Here is a 12,044-nt window from a genome sequence, read left to right as displayed (position 1 = left end):
CTTTTTTCCAGCAGAGGGCAAACCTTTGTCTGACATGAGCTAAGACGGCCTGTAGAGGACAAACTCAGGATTTACAACTGCCCTCTTCCCGAAATGACCATTCCTGTGGGTCAGCATTCAGGCCAGCGGACACACCTCCTTGCCCTCCCTTAAGTGATGGATCACCCGCTCTCCTACCGAACTAACAGCCTTCAGGAGCCACATAAATTTTAAGCTCCAGTGTCATCCTAACGGTCAAGAACAAGGAGCCATGAGGTTTGTTTAAGGGATGAAAATTTATTTCAGTGCGGTGGTAGGTCTGGTCTTGCCCTAGTGTAATGAGTGTGTGTGTTGGGGGAGAGGGGCAGTGTGCCAGAGTCAGCACCTCATCCTTTGGCCAAGCTCCTAAGGTTCTGCCTAGTTGCCTGGGGGCTGCTGATCCAGGCACGCAGGATGTCCTTCTGGATTGACTGCATGGACAGGGCCGGCCAAGGGCAGCGACCACATCTGGACCACATAGCTGGACTGCATCTATGGATTGTGCCATGTCCACCATCATAGTCCCTGCGTCCAGCAGTTTCTTCTCAATAAATATTTATTGGATAATTAGACTAATCTTTCTAGCTTTCAGATAAATGTACAGATTCTGTCTCCTAGGCTGTGGAAAGAACTAAAACCCTTCTGAGTACTAGTAGGCTTATTTGACATAGAAAAGTCTTATTTCCTTGGGTGTGTTTTAAGCTCTCTGAGGAGAATATATTTAAGTTGATATCTATCCATATTTACATCCATTTATATCCATATTTATATCTACTATGATTCGTGGCTTTCAATAAACAGATAGAAACCAATCAGCTAACCATGTAATTACCTAACTTCAAATATGAAAAACTTCCATATTCGTCAACTGGATTTCATCCTTCAAGCAATCCAGGGTGATGTGTATTGTCCTCTCCCATTTGTAGAAGAGGAAATCAAAGTCTTTTGAAGACAAGACCTGCTGAATCTGGGATTTATACCGGGTACCCTGACAACACATTCTGTGATGTTCCCAGGCCATCAGTGGGTCCTTCCTAGAACTAGATTCTGAAGAGCTCAGAAAGGTGGGCTTGAGGGAGGACTCTGAAGATAAGTTCTAGATACTCTTTTTCAGGGAAACTCTTCCTATAAGACATGGGTGGGCTGCAGAGGGGCTTCCCAGGTGGCACTGGTGGTAAAGAACCCTCCTGGCAATGGAGGAGACCCAGGTTCAATCCCTGGGTCAGAAAGATTCCCTGGAGGAGGGCATGGCAACCCACTCCAGTATTCTTGCCTGGGGAATCCCATGGACAGAGGAGCCTGGTGGGCTACAGTCCATGGGGTCGCAGAGAGTCGGACATGACTGTGCCACCGAGCACGCACGCACAGGTTGCAGATGGGAGACTCATAGCTGGGCCTGTAGGCAGTAGTGGAAAGCTTAGTCCATCTTCTGGTTTCAGGGAAGTCTGTCTGAAGTTCCTCTCTTGGTGTTGAACTTACTCCTGAAAGCTATATTCAAACAAAAACAAAACATTCCTGGGAAGGGCAGTCCAGTGAAGTAACAGTCATTAAGAAATGTGGATGCATTTTAGATACTTCTTCAGGACATATTTTGATATGGGCTGTGGTGGGTTGAGCAGAGGGCATAACGTCACAGAATAACTCAGATGGTATAGAATTTAAAAAAAAGTCAACCCCATATATCTTTAGTCTTAATATTTTTAGTCTTATTTAAAATTGAGACCAGAGGCTGCAGACTTCAATAGCATGAAACTTGAGAGATTATATGTCCTTTGAGAATGCAAAGCATTGAATTAGCCATGGTTTATGGATTAGAGAAGAGCTAGAGAATATTTAGAGACCCCTGATTATACACTAAAGTTAAATCTGTACTCATTTTTAAATTTGTTTTCCTGAAGTAGACTTTCTAGGTCTGTTTGCTAAGAAGACTGAAGCGATTTCCCATAAAATTATTATATTGTTCTGTAAGTTTGAGATTGTGAAAGTTGGTATGGAAAACTGTCTTTGTCTTACAAGATTGATTTTACTCAGAGCCACTCTCTGTGACTCACAAATGTACTTCTAGTCAACTTACTGCAAGCAAAAGTTGGGCACATTCTCCTAGAACTAGAAATATAGTTAAAGGCATTCTGATGTAAAGAGATTGGTGTATTCATCGGGTTCTCCAGAAAAAATAGAATCAGTAAGCTAGATGCGAGAGGATTTAATACAGGAATTGATTGGTGCAGTTATGAAGGCTGAGAAGTCCCATGATCTGCTGTCTGTAAACTGGAGACCCAGAAACACTGACAGTGTACTTTAATCCAAAGTCTGAGAACTGGGGAGCGGATGGATGTAAAGGGCGTGGACACAGTGGTATATAAGTCTTAGTTGGAAACCTGAGAAGAGATGCACCAATGTCTGAGAGCAGAAGCCAGATGTCTTAGCTCAAGCAGAGACGGCAAGTTCACCCTCCATCTGCCTTTTTGTTCTATTCAGGCCCTCAGGAGACTGGATGATGTCCACCTGTAGGTGAGGCTGGGGAGGGTGATCTTAGTCTACCAATTCAAAAGTTCATGTCTTCCTGAAATCTCCTCATAGACACATCCAGAAATCATGTTTTACCAGCTATCTGGGCACCCCATGGCCCAGTCAAGCTGATACACAAAATTAACCATCACAAGTGACTCTTGTAAAATCAAGTGATTGTAAACTAATGTGATTCTGATTAACTTCTTTTTTAAAAAGTGCAAAATTTCAGAATAAGTAGTAGAAAACAGATGATAGACTAAAACATAGTAATGACATAGAAAACAAAGATCAAATAGAAAAAAAATCTTGGTTCCTTGAGAAAACTAATAAACAAAATTCTGACAGTATTGATTAAAGAGAAGAAGAAAATGACCAAAAAAGTACCGAATTTAAAAATCTTCCTGACAAAGGGGAGGGAAAGGATATCACAAATTTGGGGAAAGAGCTTTGAGAGGCAAAGCTAGGGACACTTACTGAGTTTTACCTGCTTCCCAGTTTCATCTTGAAGTTGCTATGTATTGTTCCTGATGTCTGGATGGATTAGTGATGCCTGGATGGACTAATGCTGTCTGAATGAGTTCGTGATATCTGGATCGGCCAGGTAGGATTCATCTCGTTGCAATAAACTAAAACCCATTCTCTGGTTAGTTACAAAGAAGGGGAATTTATTGTCTCGCAAAACTGAAGAGTTTAATGGGTGACTTAATCTGAGGCCCAAACAACACCATCAAATTCCTCTCCTAGAGGGGCACCTTTTCAGCAACATGTGTGGGTTCTCCAGCTCACACTACCCCAACTCCTTGGCAAGTGGAAGGTAAGACTGCTTCCCCATATGGTAACCATAAGTCCTATCAAGCAGTTTTGTTAGTCCTGATTGCCCCTGTTGGATGTTGCATTCACCACAAAAGCAGTCACTGTGGCTGGGAGAGTGGAATGTTCTGGAATGCTCTAGTCTGGAGCCATGTGCGATGGAAATAGAGAGTATTCATCAAATGAGCCACAGAGAATTGAATTGAATTGGATTGAATGTTGGGAAGGAATCATTCCCTTCAAAGCAAAATTGTGTCCTGTTGTCATGAGAAGGGATTGTTGACGACTGGTGTCAGATATCCCACAGGTGTCCATTACCCTGGTGGTGGGGAGGAGGTGGCAAAGATCATCAGATACCATGGTCAGCATCAGGAGGGCCTTTCAGCTGATTTAGGAAACTGCATGAAATATCCACAGGCAGCTCTTCAAGAATACGATTGAATTCAAGAGGCCAGTTTGGGGCATATTCAGAATGAATTCCAGACTTGTGACACCCACTGAGTTAATGAAGAAAGGAAACCATGGGAAGCCAGAAACATTTGACCAGCAGCCAACCACAAGAGTGGCATATTAGGGTGATGTGGTCAAAGAGGGATTGGCAAACCCTTTGATTGAAAAAAAAACAGACAAGACTGTTTTGGTTTTTTTTCCCCCAGAGGATCCAATTTGTAGCCATTCAAACCAAGTGCCTTTGAGGTTTGGATGAATAATTTTTCTTTGGTTATTATAGCAAGCATCAGAGCCAGTTAGATGTTAGTGAAGGCTTTCTAAAGCTTGTAAGTCTGGTGAGAACATCAGTAAGGTGGCAAGGTGGAAGTTGGGGTGCAGGTGGGGGGTGAGGAGGTGAGCCTGGGAGGGATGGAGGGTAGGGAGAAGGGACAGAGGTGCAGTGGGGTTTAGTTGGAAAGTGGGGGAGGGGTATGAGAAGCATGGTAAGGTCTTTGAGATTCTTGCAAGATTTACAGATTGATTTAGAATTTGAAGATTATGTTTGGTTTAAAAATAGATCCTCAAACTGCAGTATTCTTAAATTATCACTCTTCTGCAAGATTTCTGTGATTCCCTGCTGATTAGACTTCATAGATATTTTCTCTTTAATGTCTGTCTGTATGAAATATCATCCATTCATTCCCTCATTCATTCATTCAATCAACTAACATTACTTTGAGGGCTCCCTGAAGGAGCATCAAGGTTTCAGGCAGGTTTGAGGATTGCCTATCCACCCCCACCATCTCCTCCTTACCGTCTCCACTGGCCATGTAGCTGCCAGCTCAGTATTAGCATGTGGATGGCTCATGGGCATTTCAGAGTCAACATCTCCAATACAAAATCCTTGATACCTCTCTCCCAGCCAAACTCTATCCTCTTCTAGGCTTTCTCATCTCAAGAAATGGTCCCTCCATCAACCCACTGGCTCCAGCCAAAAATGTCAAGAACTGGCATTCTTGACATTTCCTTCAACTTCATACCAAAATCCAACCCAGTACCTAGTAGGCTCTGAATCAATATTGACCTAACGGCAGGTGGTTGAATGAGAGGTGAAGGAATTAATACCACTTTGATCTGCCTACACATGCCATTTCAGCCTGTGCCATTTCATCCCCCATAGAAATGCACGTTCCTGCCGTGGAGATACAGCGTAAGTGTATGTCTGAACAAAAATTTTTATATTTTGAAAAACTCTTGCTATTTCCTGGAAACAGATTGTGTTTCTCTGATTGTCTATTAAGGCTTTTTTTTTTTAACCACTGAAGATCTTGGAACCAATCCAAAATAATCTGCATTTCCATTTTTATATCTTAACTTATAAACTGCACCTTATAATTTACAAGCACTCACTTAGTGTCTCTAGCAGAGCTGAAACAAATACCAAGCCTGCCAGCTATGCCACCCAAGTCTTCTCTCTGCACCCTTCCTATCAGGATCTTTCTAGTTTTCCAGGTTGGAGGAAATGGGCTGGAGATAGACCTAGCTTGGAGAGGGTAAGGATAGGAATAATGATGATGAAAGTGAAAGTGTTAGTCACTCAGTCGTGTCTGACTCTTTGCGACCCCATGGACTGTAGCTTACCAGGCTTCTCTGTCCATGGAATTCTCCAGGCAAGAATATTGGAGTGCGTAGCCATTTCCATCTCCAGAGGATCTTCCCAACTCAGGGATTGAACCCAGGTCTCCTGTATTACAGGTGGATCCTTTAGAGTCTGAACCACTGGGGAAGCCCAATAATGATGATATGTCACATTTATTTAGAGGATAAAGAGGAAGGTTTCATTATACCCGTTTTATAGAGGAGAAAATATAGGCAGGAGATGGGAGTGATGTGACCAAGGTTTGTTATGAGTGATGAGCCAGGCCTAGAATCTGCATCTCTGGAATTCCTCATGCCAAGTCTTTCCAAGACACTAGACCAGGCTGTTTCGACTCAGCACTTGTATTTGGGCTGGATCATGCTTTGCTGTGCACTGCAGGATGTTTAACAGCATCCCTGGCTCTACCTATTAGATGCCAGTAGCATCCACCCCACTGTAACAACCCAGCTATCTCCAGACTTTGCCAAGTGTCACCCCTGATTGAGAAACAATGTGTCTTGTCCTTACGTAAAGCAGAGGCACAAAGGTTAGGAAAATTCATCTCCCTTCACAGCCTCTCACACCCCACCCACTGCCCATTCCCTTCAATCCAGCATTTATCTGAGAATTGTCCTGCCCACAATATCACACAGATCTCTGAACAAATACTTAGTACCTCTTATGTGGCATTGGGTCCATTATAGTCTTGATCACATTTAGCTCCCAAAGGTACACACAACTATTCCATTTTACAGATGAGGAAACTGAGTTTGCCTTAATGTGAGCCATAACTTGCCCACAATTACACAGTAAGTGTCAGGCTGGGTTGCAAACCCACAGCTATCTAGCTCTGGGGACAGAGAGCTTACCTTCCCTACCCTACTTCCTTGCTCCATGTCACAGCTGAGAACATTTTCCTGGGTCAGCAAAAAGGTACTGTGTTTGAGAATCCCCACCTCCTCCTCTATGAAACAGTAGCCATCTCTCTCAAGGGAGACATCGTTCAGGATGTGCAGGACACACATCTGTGGCTGTCGGGCCATGCGCCTATCACCCTCTCCAGACCATGGTCTGCATCCACGTTGCCAGCACCGGGTCCTGCTGAGTAAGGTATGGGGGCAATGCATGTCAACACAGCGGTGAGGAGGACTTCTCTGGTGGTTCCATGGTTAAGACTCTGTGTTTCCACTGTAGGTGGCACAGCTTTGTTCCCTGGTCAGGGAAGTTTTGCATCCCCTGCAGAACAGCCAAAACAAAATAAGAATGCGGCAGTGAGGGCTACACACAGCAGCCAGTTCTGGAGTAGGATCCTCCTGGCTCTGTACTGTGTGACTCTGAGCAAGAGAAATACATCTCTGAGCTCAGCTTTTCCCATCTATAAAATGTGGAGACCCATTTCCCAGGGCAGATGTGAATTAAGAGATGATAAATGTAGATTGATTCCCATGGATGCTAGGTGCTGGCTAAATAATGACCTGCAATGAATATCAACACCCTCCATGAAGTTACCTGCAACAAACTGACTTATGATTCCTGAACCCCTTATGGTCAATCTGTGACCCCCATGTAGCCATATGGAGTTACTTCTTCAGGGCTATCTGCCCAGTGAGACTTCAAGTTCCCTGAGGATACGGTGTGATCCTTTGCCCACCCAGTCTCTCTGCCCCCGTGGCCGGCCATATCTGCTTAAAATGATTGCTGAAGCAGCCATGGTACTGATTCCTATAGTCATAACCATTTGCATCTGGTACTGCTTCTTCTCCGTGTATCTTAACATATGAAATGATTTCCTTGGTTAGTAGCCTGATGATGGGCCCTGGATTCTGCACTCTGAGTAGTCCTGGCTTTTTGCCATTTTGATTCTGCTTTGACCATCTTCTTTGACTTCTCCAGTTCACACTACCTTGTGGTTAGATTCAGGCTCAGCACATCAAAGGTAGGGTGAGAAGAGGGGCTCAGCAGGGCCTGGTTACCCCATCCCCCCTCCAGGCTCTAACCCCCATTTCTGCCCAGCCATTTACTCCTTGACCACCGGTCAGTTACTGGCGTTTTCTGTGCCTCAGTTTCCTAATGGGTAAATTAGGACATGCCTCAATGTGTTGGAAGATTAAATGTCCAGAACCTAGAATGTATCACACCGTGGGTCTCTATTAACTATTGCCCCTAGAGCTTTAATTCGGGTGGGTGGGGTGGCTAGTGATGCCCTGAGGGAGGGAGAACTTGGATAGGCTTTGAGCCCAGTGGCAAGCAGTAGGCAGGCCCCGGAGCAGCAAGGGCGGGCAGTGCTCTATCGGCTTTTCTTGCCTACATGCTTTCAGGAGAGAAAGGCGGCTAGCTTCCTCAGCCTCCGGTGCTGAGGGCAGGGAGCCGACCCCACAGCCCCCACCGCAAAAGGCAAGCAAACCCATCCCCGCTGAACTCAAATGACAGCGTTCACATCCTTCAAATATTAATAAAGGCAGCTCAAAATTCTGTACTCTTCAAAGACCCAGGACAAAGTCTCCCTTCCCAGTGATCAAGCCATTGCCCCGAGCCCTACTTTTCCTTTTTCCTCACGTTTTGGTCTGGCTCAAAAGGAGCCCAGGGTCTCCCCCAAATCATTTGGAGCCGGTGGAGGGACTGCGGGCATCTGATCCCGCATCGCTCAGCCGGGTCCCCGGGGCGGGGCGGGGGTCTCCGTCCAGGCCGGCCCCTCCCGCAAGGTCACCTAACTTTTTCCTCTCTCCGCAGCTCCTGGGAAGGGTCCGGGAGGGGCCGGAGGGCGCGGCGGGGGCGGTGCGAGGCCCCCTCCCCGCGGGCGGGCGCCCGCCCCGCATTATTCATTGGCCAGAGCGGGCTGCGGGCGCGGGTGCTGATGTCAGGCGGGCGCGGGTGCGGCGGGCGCAGCGGCGGCGGCCGCCCAGCAGCCCGGGCGCGGGTGGGGGGGCGCCGAGTGGGGGTGGCGGCCAGCATGCTGCTCGGCTGCGGCTCGGCCTCCCACACCCGCGGCGCCCTTGTGCTCGCCAGTAGCGGCAGCGGAGTAGCGAGCAGCGCCCGCGTCTGCAGCGGCGCAGGGTCCGAGCACGCGGCGCGGCGGCGGGGGTCGTGGCCGGGACGGGGACCGGGGACCCGGGCATGGCGCTGCGGAGGGGCGGCGGGGGGCCGGGGTTGCTGCTGCTGCTGCTGGGCACCGCGTGTCTGACACCGCCGAGCGCGCAGGTGAGGCGGCTGGTGCGCTGCCCCGCCACTTGCAGCTGTACCAAGGAGTCCATCATCTGCGTGGGCTCCTCCTGGGTGCCCAGGATCGTGCCGGGCGACATCAGCTCCCTGTGAGTGAGTGGGACCCCTCCAACCCCCAGCCCCGTCCTGCCCCACCCTGCCGCCCGGGAGTTGCCTCTGGCGCCGGGACAGCGCGACCCTGACTCCCCTGCTTCCCGGCCCCCTTTCTTTGCGTTTGGGTTGAGGAGCGCTATGGGACGTGGGTGGAGCCTCGGGCCCGGGGGAGGTTGAGGGGAATCCGAGACTCGGCGTCTGGGAAGCCGGACAAGTCCCTGTGGCAGTGTTTTCTCAAAGTCTGGCCCGCTGGCCACCTGCATCAGATCCACCTGGGTCCCCTGGGGGAGTTTGTGCCAAGGCAGATTCCAGGGCCCGCGCTGAATGATGCAGGGTCTGAGGAGTGGAGCCTTGGAGTCTGCATTTGGCCGTCCCAGGTGATACTGGCATGCATTAAAGTTTGAGAGGAGGATGTGTGCTGGAGTGGAGAGGTGTGGGGGTGGTGTGGGGGCGTGTATTTGCAGCCCAGCAGGACTGGAGCAATGATGAGGCCTCACTGTCCCACCCGAGGTCTGGGGCTGTGGTTTCCATGGTGGCCTCCTCTGTTCACACTGTTCACACTGCAGGTTGGACAGAACCTGAGAAAGGGCATGTCACTTCTGGAAGTGGGGATGCTGTTCCATGTGGCCTGGAAGAGGGAAGCACAGGGGACTTGGTGAAGCACTAGAGAGTGTGGGCATCCAGCTCAGTGGGCAAGTGCTGGGAGTCACCCTGACTTCTTGCTCTGAGTTTACAAGGCCTTCTTGCCCACTTCCCCACCACGCATTCATTACCTTGGCTGTGTATTCAGTGCTGGAGGAGAAGATAGGAAAGGGATTCCCCTTACTAATTCACCTGCTTGAGAATGCTTTCAACCTGGCCTTACACAGTCATTCAGGCCACATGACCAGCTCTCATCATGGCTGTGGAAGGGGCTCTTGGGTTATATCTTCACTGCTAGGAACTGTTTCCTGCTGAGATGACTCCTTTGTTCCTGGCCAAGGTGCTGGAGTGATATCTATTCCGTCATAAGGCACGGATTCCCCCTGGGGGTGGGGAGGAGGAAGTTGCTCACACTTTCTCTTATGTCCACTTCCCTGCCTCCATCCCAAGCAAGGTACTGGGGTCTGGACCCAGGAGTGAAGGGCTTCATGTTTGCATTTATAGAAGTCAGGAGAGCCTGGCCAGGCTGGAACAGAGGGGCGTTTGATGCCTAATATTGCTAAGTCAGATGACATGGAGAATTCCAGAAATGAGAATTCCCCTGGTTAAATCCCTTATACCACCAGCTGCTTAACACAATGTCATGCTAACTGAAATAATTCTGAAATGATGTATTGAGGTCCTACTGGGGCCAGAAAGGATAAGGGACCTGGTGGCTAAAATAGTCAAGGTCCTTGCTCTGGTTGACCGATAAGTCTGACAGATGGCATTGCCTCCCACTGCACTTTCAGGTTCAGGTGTCTCTGAGTTGTTCCCAAGGCTTTCATGGTGCATTTAATCAGAAGTGCTCTGAGTGACTTTCAGAGCTGTGCTCCCAAGGGGAATGCTTAATCCTACCCTGGAGTTTCGTGGGCCCACATTAATGCTGTGTCTACACAAACAGAATCATGGGCAGAGGTAAAGCAATTATCCATTTTCAGTTAGGCCCTCCTGTAGTTAAGAAAAGGAAGTGAGGGGATTGATTTAAACCGGCTGAGATAATGTCTATGGAAGGAGCTAGACTGATGGTAAAGGTTTCCATTATTCGGTGCAGTTTTCTTATTGATCCGGTTCATTGGAAAATGGCTGGACTCATCTTGTTTTTTACCCCAAGAAGTCCTGCTTGAAGCCTCACTCCTGAGTAGAGGAGTTTGGACAAGGCCACTTGCCCATCCTGCCTAGCACTTCCTGAAAGACACATAGTCTCCATTTTGTTCCTCTCTTGCCTGTAGGAGCCTGGTAAATGGAACATTCTCAGAAATCAAGGACCGGATGTTTTCCCATCTGCCATCCCTGCAGTTGCTGTGAGTGTGGGAAGTCCTCTCTGGAATTGGGGGTCCTGGGCCATGGTCTTGGGAAGAGCCATTTCTGCCTCCTGGTTATCTGTCCTTCCCAAGGTACCCGTGCTCCACCAGTAAACCAAGGCAGCTCTTAGTGTTGATTTGGCCTATCGTGTCCTCACCAAGCTGAGTCCCCAGTGCTCAGCTCCCTTTCCCTCTCTGGCATGTGTTTTCCTCAAGGACTTTATTGTAGACGCCATTGCCCACACCCAGCAACAACTGGGGAGATGAATTACATTGAATTATGGCCTGAATTTTGCCCAAATGAACCATTTCCCAAACACCTCCCTTTAAAAGAGAGCCTGCATTTTAAACTCTGAATGTTATTATGGTCATAGGAATATTTCTAGTTGACTGAGTATGTAAACTGTTGGGCAGCATGCTATGCATTTATGGGCAAATTTTTATTTAATGATATCAGTATTTTCCTTTTCCCATTTGACAGATGGGAAAACTGAGGCTCAGAGAAGTTAAGTAACTTGCTCCAAATCACAGCCAGAACTCTGACCCAGGGCCCAAAGCCCACAGTCATAACTCCTCTTCATCACTGGTGCTCCTGCCAAGTACTTGTGTCCTGTACCTTTAGCCTTAGTCAGTTAATATTTACTGATAAAAAGCAATGTCCAAAATGCAGTTTTCAAAATCAGTGACAAAGCAAATCAGTGACAGGCAAAGTCAGGAGTACTTAGCTCACTCTTGATTTGTATTAGTTTCTTAAACTTGATCAGAATGAAAACCATCAACATTCTTGATGCATACAGAAAGATATGAAGACATGGCATATAGTAGACTCATCCCAAATCAACTTCATGTTGATATTTTTGTTCTTGAAATGTTATGTACCTACTTACAACATTATCGTTACCATTTAAAAATCTGTAATCTCTGAGAAATTATAGTTCTATTAAAATATTCTTATGATACAAATGCAGAATAGTCATCAGTGGTGACGGTAGAGACTGTATAAACTTTTACCAAAGGCTTAAGTGCCAACTCAAATAGCTATGTGGTGAAAAAGAATCTTCTGAAGTTTTCTTAAACTTTTTTTTATTATTTCCTGTGGGCATGTGTAGTATGCTAGAAAGGTTTTTGTTTTGTTTCATTTTGTTTGGCCTCAGCTGTGTGACTTTGATCAAGTCAGTTAACTTCTCTGAATTCAAGTTTCTCTAAGAGTCAGATTACTTCTTTTTATATGTATACATCATAAAGCACTCACTGGCTGTTTAGTTTTGCTGAACATTGGAAAGCTATGAGATAACAGCTCTTAGGTCATACTTACTGAGAGCCACAGGGAAGAAAGGTGG

At 47.3% G+C, this 12,044-nt stretch overlaps 1 protein-coding gene across 1 annotated transcript in view; it reads left to right on the top strand.

Annotated features, from left to right (window-relative positions):
* The first annotated feature begins 8,221 nt into the window (after positions 1-8,221).
* LGI2 (leucine rich repeat LGI family member 2) overlaps positions 8,222-12,044 on the top strand; it is a 29,243-nt gene continuing 25,420 nt past the window's right edge. The window contains exons 1-2 of the mRNA XM_069593011.1: positions 8,222-8,715; positions 10,633-10,704. Of these exons, the coding sequence (XP_069449112.1) occupies positions 8,522-8,715; positions 10,633-10,704 (266 nt within the window). The 5' untranslated portion in view covers positions 8,222-8,521. The remainder of the gene's footprint in view (positions 8,716-10,632; positions 10,705-12,044) is intronic.

This window comes from Ovis canadensis, chromosome 6, assembly GCF_042477335.2.
Source record: "Ovis canadensis isolate MfBH-ARS-UI-01 breed Bighorn chromosome 6, ARS-UI_OviCan_v2, whole genome shotgun sequence".
Classification (NCBI taxonomy): domain Eukaryota; kingdom Metazoa; phylum Chordata; class Mammalia; order Artiodactyla; family Bovidae; genus Ovis; species Ovis canadensis.
The sequence above is the reverse complement of the archived record's forward strand: the minus strand, read 5'-3'. Positions and strand labels throughout refer to the sequence as shown.